Genomic DNA, 11730 nt, shown 5'->3' with positions numbered 1-11730 from the left:
CATAATTCATATTATAATATTATATTATATTATATTTCCTTTCCTTAGTGGTTAATTTCAAAAACATCTTTTTGAAAAAATGGCAAGCCGGAGAGTAATTATCTGTTCTAGATCTATGTCCCAAATAATAAATATGTTTGGGACATAGATATATTTTAAGCAGATACTAATATTTTAATAAAAAATCAGCTGATATCCAAACATGTTTGGTAGGGGTCCCTTAAATGTATTTATATGTCACCAACACATGTGAGTGGACATTTTACAGCTGAAAAACAGATTTTTGTCTTTTCTTTCATAAACTTCTTGTTAATATCAGCCAACATACCAAAACTGATAGATGTGCAATAAACTAATATTGGCTGATATATGGGCCAAGATGTATCCATCTAGCTTTGATTACAGTATAAAGAAAGATGGTGAAGAACGTGCAGCTTCTCTTCATGTTCTCCCTGTTTTGTTTAATGGCCTGAAGTCAGTATTATTCAGTGTCTGCTACAGTAAAGCCTCATTAGTCTGGACAAAAATATCCAGCTATACCACAGTACATAGTGAGATTAATATGATGATGATATGAAGACAAAAGTATGTCTGGTTTTACAGAGTAACTAGACTTTTTTTATATATATATGTATTTTTATAGTCTCTGTTTGTACAGCCTACACGTCACACTGACCCTGGCTTCCTTATTCTTGGTTGTCTCGAGGTCCAGGTGACGTAGATCAGGGCTGCTAACTCTATATGTTTTATGCCATGTTATGCTATCTTTATGTAGTTCTACAGCTTTTAGTTCATTGTGGTTAAAGTTTAGTAATATTATTATTGTTAATGTGAGTGGTTGTTTGTCTCTATATGACAGTTGTGTGATGAACTGGCGACTTGTCCATGGTGTACCCTGCCCTTGCCCAAAGTCGGCTGGGATAGGCAGCATGTCAAACTGCATTAATACCAGTTTAAATGAGGTTATTATCATCATTACACTTGAATCAACCAAGACAAAAATGTGAAAGCAGACACCATGAATACTGTTGATAGCTGGCATTTTAATAAAGCTCAAAGGAATAGAAAAACAACAAAAAATCCATGAACTGTTGAGCATATTTAGTAAATTGAGAAGAAAATGAATTCAGAGTTGAAAAAAAAATACTATGATTTTCTCAGTATACTTAATGGATTTCATACAACACCTCAATAAAGCCTCATTAAGGCTTCATAAGCCTCGTCTCGTCGGGAACACTTTCAACACACTTCCTTCAACAACTGTACTGCTTCATTAGTACACGCCTCCAACAGGTAAATGTCGTTACAAAAAATACTTCTATATGCCAAAATATATCTGTACAGTGTCAACACATACCGAAGGAACACATGATAAAAAAGAAAAATGTAACCATAATGTCAAAAAACAAAACAGAAAAAAACAAGCGTGACAGTCCTGAAGTGGAAACGACTCAGAGTGGGCAGGGTCTTGAAGTGCTATCATGAGGTGAATTCATTTATTTACAAGTGTGGACTACTCTGAGGGAAATCAAGATCTAATAGTTAAGACAACATCCACGTTAAAAGTGGCATTTTCAGTATTTGATCAACGGTGATTATTTAAACGACTCTTAAATTGCACAGACTGATGACATAGAGTGGAATTTTTTCCATCTATTCTACTACTGATGATAGTCTTATCAGTGATACTGTTGAGTGATCACACTTTTTGCATTTGTAGCACGATAAAAGGCCTCAAACGACAACATACTGATACACGTACGTACATGATAAATTATAAAAGCTACTCGAAAGCTACTACAAGCGGACTTGTTCATTTTGAATGGATCTGCCATCATATACAAATTAATTTAACTTATATACGTTTAGTATATTATGTTTCTCTGAATAAAATCTAAGACGCCTTTTAAAATCTCTTCAAAGCAATATCAAAATGAAATAAATTAAGAGTTTATTGCAGGTGCTTTCCAGAATTGTTTGATGGTACTCCACAAGTTCAATAATCTCATCATTTCACACTTTTGGAAAGTAATTGCAATCACCAATTGAGGTATTTTCCTCACTCTTCTTGGTACTTCACTATACACACACATACACAAATTTGAACTGTTTTAAGTATTTCAGTCACATGTTTTAAAAAAAAACAACAACCCAAAAAACACATGCCTGTGTAGCAGCAAAAACTCTCATCAAAAATGCTGCCTCTACCTGATCACAGATCAGACAGGCCACCCTTTTAACAACCTGGGCTTATGGGACGTGGGGATGGGGGGAGACGCATAATCTGATCCCAGACCTGTGAGTACACACAAACTCTCCTGTATCACAACAGACTTTTTCAACAGGCGCTGACAAAATGACACCAACACTCACAGCGCATCCATATGACACAAAACAAGCATAAGGCCACACATGATCAACTTATAGAAACCAAACTGCCTCTTTCAGAGGCGTGACATTCACTGCTTCAGTGGTTCAACTAGGTAAGGCATTGGTCCGCCTCTTATTTTCTTCTCTTTTTTTGGCACACGAGAACATTGATACACATGCTGACAAGTACACACTTGTGCCCCATTGAAGTAGTCCAGAGCGTGATAATCAACTCTGTAGTGTAACAACAACGTCAGTGAGGCCCTTTTGTGTTTCTACATTCCAGTTGTGATTTCTTACAGTGGGACAGTGAGTCCTTTTAATGATACAGTAAAATCCACAAATTCCTCTGTGAAGCGTGTCCAAATCGTGCCCCAGCGGTCTGGTACTACTTAGGGTGCAGTTTTTTGGGCGTCCCCTGCTTCTTGGTTTGCCACAGATGACTGGCGATGGTGATGGCGTCCACGCTGGCCGACATGGTTTTGGCTGGGATCTGGCTGAACTGCTTCCTGTCCGAGTTGTACTTGTACAGGCCCTCTATCATCTTGGTCGTGATGCTCCTCGGCCCGATGCCGGCCAGTTTGGTGATCTCTTCTGTCTCTGGGCAGTAGGTGTACACGGATCGGAACTGGCACCCGGCGTCACGGAACAAAATCAGGAAGCTGTTGGCTTCGGATTTCTCCATTTCCTGCAGAAAATCACAGAGAAACGTCATTGTATAATTGTAGAATGTTCTTTAATGTAGAAAGACACAGAAACATGATTACATACATCAAGTATCTTGTTCTTTTGTCCTTCGTTGACCTTGCCAGCCAGACAGCAGTGAGCCAGAGCGTTCTGGATGATGTGCTTGTTGGACTTGGCACTTGGCTCCTTGTACAGTTTGGGTCCTGTGGGAAGAAAACAAAGGTACAAGATTGCAAAAAATAAATTGTCACATTGTGTACAGTGGCTGTGTAAAAGTTGTACATGTACAGGTATGTTTTATACCTGTGTACTCAGCATTGGAGGGAGTGGATGAGGTGGTCGAATCATTTTCCCAGTCCTTCTCTCCGTTCCGACTACCAGTCGATGGACAAGAGGAAAAACCTTCAGCAGAATCCGGCCTGAACACGTTCACATACAAACCGACAAATGACACACAGACATAACAAAGACCCACGACAAATACGTAAAGGTTGATACACACGCATGTACGAGATATGAAAGCATACACAGACAGATCACATGAACAGACATGCACACACACACACACACACACACAGATGTGGTAAAAGAAGGTCAGACGCTGTGACACGATTCTTCAAACCCTGCCTGTTGTCTCGCATTTCATCATACTGTACATACTCTGACAAAGCTGTGCAGCGTGGGATAGAAAGGCATGTTCAGCCAAGCAAAGCAAAGTCTCAGTGCTGTCTTTAAGACTACTGTGAGAGATGAGCTTGAGAAACAGCAAACACAGTGGCCAAGCGCAGAGCAGCCAACACAGAGGAAAGAGCAAACAACAGCCTGAGAGCAATACTGAAAAAGACAGAGAGAGGAGAACTGAGGCGGAAACATCTCAGCCTCACAGCGCCCATGTACCTTAATGCAGAAGCAAAAACTATGGTAATGAAATATGTTAAGTTATTTCACTGTTGACATCTGGCTACTGCCTGCGTCGAATGAAATGCAAGTTGCATGGAGCCGTTTTTACATGGAGCCACATCTGTTAAAGCACCACTTTTCAGAGCATTACTGACCTTCCCTTTCTTTCTTTGGGAGAGCTCAGAAAGAACGGGATGTGGGCAGAAGCTACTTTATTGCCTCTGAGGTGGCGCAGGCAAAAATAGAGAGAAACAAAGGAGAGAGGGATATAAGAGAATCAAGACGCAGAGTGTAAGAAAAAATAACCTCATCATCAAAACACCCCATGAAACTAAAATCACAGCAGAGTATATAATATCTGGGTGTGGCACAAATGAAATTTAGGGTGGGAGTTGTGATGTTTTAGAAGTTTAACGGTGGGAGGGCACATCATAATGGTGGTAACAAATGGTCAGCTGCACAAAGCAACTGCAGTATTTGAAATAAAAGAAGTCATTCTGAAATACTTGCAGATTTTCTAAACACACATGATTAGTTTGATGAAAAGGTGCATGAAAATAAGACAGTAAAGAGTAAAGTCAACATGTAGCGCTTTAAGTTGTCAGCCAACTCTAATAAGCAACTTTGATTTAGGATGAGAATACATAAACTGTACAGGCCTCAACTGTGTATACATGCCATCTTAGAATAATAATTTTAAAAGGTATATATGAGGCTGGTAGGGTTTTATTGACATGTGCAGGTAGAATATTTCTTGTTCTTGTGCTTCTTGCATCTGTTATTTGTAAATCAAGGGCAAAGTATGCAGAGTGGGTCTTACCTGTTGTTTTTCCTGTTATTTGGCTGGTCTCTATCGTTGTCAGCCAGATTGAGGGACGCCAAAGAAACGCTTGATACCGAGAAACCTCGAGGACGTACCCCTGCAACACAACAAGGACAGGTCAGTGGTTGCCGTACAGTGACAGTGTGTGTTTGGGCATATGATTTGTATGCAGCTCACCTGTTGCTCTCGCAGGGGGAGTAGATGACTCCATGACATCCCTGTGGATGGACTTGGGCCGGGGCTTCTTCTTAAGACTTCCAGATCGAGGCTTGATGACCTCGTCCATGTCTACCATCAGCTTGAGCTGCTTTTTCCTCAAATACTCATTCCTGATGTACTCTCTCCTTGCCTTCTCTTCGTCCTTCTTCAGCTGCTCCTCTTCGGCTTTCAACCTGGAGGAGGAGAAAGAGATAAAAGATTTATTGTACGACTGCACACGTAGGTTCAAAAGACATAATGTGCATAAAGGTATTGATGCTATAAACCTGGAAACAGTAGCAATTAAACAGAAAGTCAGACAGACCGTGCGGCTTCCTTCTTCTGCTCCTGGTCCAGCTCCTGCTGCTGCTTCCTCTCCTGAGTCTCCTTCTCCCTCCTCAGCCTCTTCTCCAGTAGAGCTGCCTTCTTTGCTGCCATGTCCTCTTCCCCTTTCACGTCATCCTGTGTACATGAATCAGATTATATGTAGAAGTATTTAGATTGCACCTTTATTGCCTTAATGCCAAGCTGGCAGACATATTTTTTAATTATTATAATTAATTAAATAATTATTAGTTTTTAATTGATCAGTCAGACCATGAATTACTACATTGTGTATCAAGTTATGACAAAAAATGTGTGTAATTGTTGTTGTGTAATTGTCACCTTATCCCTCAAAACTCCTATGTATATATCTCTATAATTAAAGCTCTAATGGTCTAACATTCATCTGTGTTTTTGGCTCTAGATTCATTTTAATCAGCCCGCGGCTCAACAGGCACACAACACTGCACATGTTGTTCCAGACTCGCACAGTATGGGATTCTTCCTGTCGCAGGCATCTCAATATAGCACCACAAGGCTGTGTGGACTTTATTATTGATGAGAAGTTAATTAACAGTGTATATCATCTGTTATTATAGTTTTACTGCAGGGGATGACCAGGCAGAGAAACATGGGGTAAACTGATGCAACTGTTAACATTATTAATTGCTGCATAGCAATATCTGAAGGTGAAGAAGCATAATTGATATTATCAATACCCCCTGTTCTTACTTGCTATTGAATACATTTGGAAACAATAGAAACACTCATCAAGCCAACATAACAAAATATGAAGATCTTGGTCTTGAGTTTGCTGTAAACATAGCAGGACAGCCTTGTGTGTTTTGTGTGTATACTCTGGGATTTGGGGCAAAGTTTGAATAATAGTTTAAAAAGTTTGCTTTAAATGTGTCCTATTGTTTAAAAAAAAAAAGTTTATATTAACAATTTTGGGGAATACGCTTATCCACTTTGTGCCAGGAAGGTGTCAGCCTCGATTTCCACAAAACACAATTGGCCAGAAGCATAAACATGGGTTCTTAGCTACAGTTGTGTGTTACAGAAACTCACATGAATAATCATTAAACAAAACTTGACTGTTATCTTATAAATATAATTCTGTAGCTCCAGTTCACCTTGAAGAAGAATCCACAGCACATTTTTTGGTCATCTCCGAGAGTGTCTCCTCCTGCTTCTCTGTCCACCTCTCCCTTTCCTGCCACCTCCTGACCACTGGATCCTCCAGGAGGTTTCAGCCTAGACAGAGGCAACTCCACAAGTTCTCTCCTGTCCTCGGGGTCTGCCTTGACCTGGCTTCCCGCGGGCCCTTGGATGTCAGACACTGGTTGACACAACACCTCTGATGACCTTGTTTGTTTGACTTCATCCTTCGACTGAGCCTGCTCTGTCTGTTTTTTGTCCTCCTGTCTCTTATCTTCCTTCTTTTTGGCTGCTTCTTTGGTAGAAGGCTGAGTAGTGCCAGCACTCTCCATTGTCTCTTCTTTGTTGTCCTTGTCCTCTTGGTTCTTGCTTCCCTCTGGCCCCTCATTGTGACCCAGGTAGGCAAATGGACTGAGCTGGGATTGGCTGCTTGTGAACCGCCTCAGTCTAGGTAGACTGTCCACTGAGGTGGGGGTGTTGAGCATTCGACTGAAGGGTGTGACCTTCAGATCGTTTGGCCGTGGAGTCCGAGGTGTCCTCGCATGGAAGGAAGCTGGTCGCCGCTTAATGCCAGCAGGGGAACGATTGGGAGCATGGGGAGAGCCAGAAGAAGAAAGGATGGGAGACAAAGACCCAACAGAGCCTCGGCCTGATCCCCGGCCTGTTACACTGCTGCTACGTAACTCCCGAAGCTGCCTGCGGGGACAAAAAACAACAGCCATGTAAGTGATTGCAGAAAAATTATTTTCTCCAGTGAAATTATTAATATCTGTCATTACCTGTGTGGAGATGGAGCAGGAGGAGGGATGACCCAGGCTTGCTGCTGCTGCTCCCTCATCGCCATGATCTTTTCCTGCTGCTGGGCCAAACGCTGCATCTCTGTCTGCAGGAAACCCAGCGACGTGTTCAGTCTCTCGATGGAGCGAGTGTAATCTGCAAGGTCGATTTCTCCCGGAGTCACACCTGTATCACCACAATGAATACACACGTCAGTCAATCACTAATTTAATCAGAATTAATTAATTCAACTAGACAGTGGGCAGAAAATTAATCTACACATTATTTGTCTGAAATGTGAGGATGGGCTTCGCTTTGTTTTGGCCATTTAACAGGTATGAAAGTGAACTACTCACCTCCACCATCCTCACAGGGGGATTTAGGAGCTGCTCCATCTGGCTTGCATCTCTCCGCCCGCTCCATGCTGCCCTGGCTGGTTTCCTTTGAGGATGTAAGTGGCTCTGGAGAAGGTGTTTCTGCTCCTCCTGAGCCGGGGCTGAGGGGTGCAGTGACTCCTTTTCTTCTCACTACATTCAGAAAAGCTGTCCTGCCCATTTTCTGACGATGGCGGGTGAAAGCTGCTTCCACCTGGAGTGTGTGAAGAGAGGAAGATGGCGTGAACATTTATATTCAAAGCTAAAACTACTGGTTATGTTTCTTTGTCTATATGTGTTTACCTTCTTCTTCTGGGCTTCGATGGCTCTCCGTTTCTCTTCCAGCTTCATCCTCAGCTGAATCATCTCTGAGGCTATCAGGTGGGACGGGTCTCTGGGAGAAGGCGTTACTGGAGAGGGGGATGTGATTGGCAAAGGAGGTGTGGAGATCTAGAAGAAAGTGCAAAGATCATTCACATGAATTCTCTGCCAACCCACATCACTGCAATTTACATTTCTGCCTCTGCAAAAGGACACAGACCTGAGAGGAAATATTTTTTGGCGGGTGTGTGTATGGCACATTGAGATCTGAACTCTCTGGTGTGGTTCCTCCGCTGCTCCGTCCCTCCAGCTTCCGGAACTTCTGCTCTGCAAAGCTCGTCATCCGGACCATGCCTCCAGAGCCTCCAGAGGACGAAGCAGGGCTGGCTGTGTGTGATCTGGGGAGTGTTGGTGCTGAACTGGGACATGGGCTGCTCCTGTCACCTCCATCTCCCCTCTCTCCCTCAGGGCTAGCATCACCGACCCCTTTCTGTCCTGCTTCCCTGCTTCTATCCCTCTCCGACCGGTCAGACAGAGTGCAGCACCGGGTCATAGCCTCACAGTCTGGGTCTATATCTGAATAGTCTCTCAGAGAGGAGGAGTCCTCATCCAAGCTTTGGATGTCCTCTGTCCTCACATGGATGCCCGTGTCGACTTCATCGGTGGACACAGAATTGGGGTCGGCTTTAGCCGAACCTGGGTCGTCTCCTTGACCTTGGGCCCCTGGCGGGTCTGAAGGCTCAGCACCGTGCAGAAAGAAGCCATTGTCTCCGTCCCCGACACCCAAGCTGGCGTGGGGCCTTTCTGAGTCATGGATAATCTTCAGGGCCTCCTCGATGCTCGGAGGAGTTGTTGGGCTGATGTGACCGCTGTGGTCGCCATGGTGATCATCGGAGCTGTGGTTGCTGTCTGACAGGACTCCATTGGAGTACCTAGGGACAGGTCTGGGCAAATTAACTCATAGTTATTTATCTTCATGCAGTTATACAGGTTATACAACATAATTCTGTGTGTGAGAAATCAGCAAATCTAAGGTCACCACCGTGTAAAATATGAGGTACCTCAGGGGATGTCTGAAGCTAATCATAACACATTCCTCTGCTGTACCTGCTTTGGTTCTTGACTGAGAATGTGTTGTTTCTCCCCAAGGGTTTGTGGGAGGGAAAGTCCTCATCCTCCTCTGGTATGTGTCTGCTCTGACCGTTTACATTGGGCAAGAGGGAGAGGTGGCGCTTGATGCCCCCTCGAGATGCAAAGTGAACTTTGAACCCAAGACCGTCGCTGCTGGCAGAGCGGGTCATACCGCGGAGGGAGGGAGCTTCACTGGGTGGGTCTCCGTCCAGAGGAATCTCAAAGGAGATTCCACGAGGAGAGGAGCTGACAGAAGGAGGACATGTATTGTTGGTTTACTAACTTCACATCTGTAGGTCAGTAAGTGTTGTCTGCTCTACTTGGATTCAGTGTGGTGGATACTCACCGTTTTTCTTTGGGCCAAGTGCCAACACAGCCATCAACGTAGGACATGGAGGTAGATCTCCTCATTACACCTGTTCCAGACACACAGAAGTTTGAAGTTACAGCGAAGTGCTTTAGTACAAAGTTTCACTTATAAGTTTCCAAGCTAGTCTTGAGAGCTAAACTGTCCACTCCACTACTTCTGTACTTTTGCTATAATAGATATTTCCAAAATAGATGATATTGTATAGTGCATACTGTATCAGCCACCAGAGGGCCTTTGCTTTCAAAACAGAAAACATCCACACATTCTTCAAATGCTCTGTATTCATGCCCCTGGTAACAGCTAATAGAAGGGATTGTGCCTCTTATTATTATGTCTTTTTTCTTGAAACAGCACCACAAAAGTTTGTACAGTATGACTAAATTCAAGAAAATGGAAAACAATGTGAAAAGCAAGGAAGGAACATGAACCAATCCAAACTAGCACTGTGAAATCTCTGCCCACAGGATCACTCAAACACCACGAACACACACTCTGCCACTCGACAGTCAGCCCTTAAAAAAACAGATCTGTGCACATCTTTAATTATTAACACATGTTTTACCCTCTGCAGGGATGCTCTCTGGGCTGTGAGGTCTGTCTGCATAGCTCTGTTTGACTGGACTGGACACAGGAGCCATATTTCTACAGGATGATACAGGCTCGCAGGCTGCAGAGAAAAACAGATGACAAATACTTAATATTCAAGCGCAACCTTCAGTTCATTATTGGAGTTAATCATTTTCATGCACGACATGGTAAAATTAGTCCTATTTATTATTGCAATGTTGTACTTTACCGTTTGGGTTGAAGACTCTGGGCTGTACAAATGAAGGTTTAACCACTTCAAACCACCAGAAAAGCTCAGCCATAAACACCAGGTAGTTACTCTGCAAAACCACGCACACACACACACACACACACACACACACACACACACACATACATCTTTATGGTTAACGTTGCAGTCATATATGAAGTTATTAATCAGTGTTATAAGCACAACATTTGTCTCTTTGCGGTCAAACCTTCTCCTCCCAGTGTCTCTGTAAAGATGTTAAATGATCTCTGATATTAGACAACATGACAGATCAACAAGGTCACAGCCTGCCAAGTGTTGCTAGGTAACAGGCTCAGGTGTGTGTGTGTGTGTGTGAGTATGTGTAGCTGAATATTAGTACACGGTCTGTTGTCTAAGTGGTTTGATGTCAAACCCATACGCCTCATGACAACGGTCCAAAAACACCATCTGGAGTTTAGTTTAAATATGTCACATATGCACAGATGGATGCACAAAGCAGCGGGTGAGTAACCCACATCAACGATAAATGCATTCATGTTATAAACAGAGAGTCTCTGGAGGCCTATACAGATGATTTCATCTGTAGGAAACCTTTTGGTCAGCACACACAGCCCAATTTAATTAATTTATAGCAGGGATACAAAGACAAAAACTTCTTTCCTCTAAACTGGCTCTTCATTTTGCAGAGTAAAGTGGTTAACAGCATAAACAACATTTATTTTTGTGCAATATATTATATAAATGCACACACAGCCACACACACAAACACTAGTTAAACTCAGTGGGCAGTGAGTCTGTGGTGAAAGGGCAATGTGCCATTCTCTTAAACTGCTCTTCGTGACCTCTTTTCTCCCTCTTCTTTGCCTACTTGTGCAACTGTGGGACTTATACAGTCAGTACACACTCACTCTAACAATGTAGTGAGAAAGGAAGACAGAGATACAGAGTGCACAAGTGTGAAATCTGTCTGCTGTGTTGTTTTGAAGAATGGAAAGTCCCGGTCAGCTCGGGCCGTGACTTGAATCCGAATGTTTCTACCCACTCTCTCTGCATACTATTTACCCACACAGGCTGCTTCTGATTCATCTGGATGGCACAGAGAGATGCTGTACCCAAAAAAAAAAAGTCTTTTATTAATCAGGAATCAAATGTGTGTGAAATGGGGAGATCCAAGCCTGAAGCAGTTGTGTTATCTCAGATTTAGTTGTCTGATACAAACTGAACAGAGAGGAGGTGGAGGGGGGAGAGAACAAGAGAGGCAGGCAGAGATGGGTCAGGATTGTGAATCTCCTTGGAGCTGAATCTGTCCTCTGTCTGATAGAGAGAGAGGGAGAGGGAGGGAGGGTATTTGGCCTGCAGTGTCTGTACACGAAAAGCACCAACACAGACATATCATATTTATTCAATCTGGCAGCAAAGCAATACTCACTGTAGCAAAATGATCTTTATGTCCCTGCTAATACATCCACACACACACACACACACAATAACAACC

The 11730-nt window shown here is 43.0% G+C and overlaps 1 protein-coding gene across 4 annotated transcripts in view; it reads right to left on the bottom strand.

The window, feature by feature from the left end:
• Nucleotides 1-1026: 1026 nt before the first annotated feature.
• Nucleotides 1027-11730, bottom strand: part of camsap2b (calmodulin regulated spectrin-associated protein family, member 2b) — a 32446-nt gene continuing 21742 nt past the window's right edge. For 2 of the 4 annotated variants that reach the window (XM_019262238.2, XM_019262239.2), the window contains 16 exons: nt 10233-10323; nt 9999-10103; nt 9413-9482; nt 9043-9312; nt 8156-8879; nt 7918-8064; nt 7597-7828; nt 7243-7426; nt 6439-7159; nt 5304-5440; nt 4958-5172; nt 4778-4877; nt 4113-4178; nt 3361-3476; nt 3142-3260; nt 1027-3058 (listed from right to left, as the gene is read on the bottom strand). In XM_019262238.2, coding sequence (XP_019117783.1) covers nt 2759-3058; nt 3142-3260; nt 3361-3476; nt 4113-4178; nt 4778-4877; nt 4958-5172; nt 5304-5440; nt 6439-7159; nt 7243-7426; nt 7597-7828; nt 7918-8064; nt 8156-8879; nt 9043-9312; nt 9413-9482; nt 9999-10103; nt 10233-10323 — 3597 coding nt within the window. In that variant the 3' untranslated portion in view covers nt 1027-2758. The remainder of the gene's footprint in view (nt 3059-3141; nt 3261-3360; nt 3477-4112; nt 4179-4777; nt 4878-4957; nt 5173-5303; nt 5441-6438; nt 7160-7242; nt 7427-7596; nt 7829-7917; nt 8065-8155; nt 8880-9042; nt 9313-9412; nt 9483-9998; nt 10104-10232; nt 10324-11730) is intronic. The other 2 variants (XM_019262240.2, XM_019262241.2) reach the window with 1 other exon arrangement.

This window comes from Larimichthys crocea, chromosome XII (genome assembly GCF_000972845.2).
Source record: "Larimichthys crocea isolate SSNF chromosome XII, L_crocea_2.0, whole genome shotgun sequence".
NCBI classification, from domain to species: domain Eukaryota; kingdom Metazoa; phylum Chordata; class Actinopteri; family Sciaenidae; genus Larimichthys; species Larimichthys crocea.
This window is presented reverse-complemented; position numbering and strand designations above follow the sequence as displayed.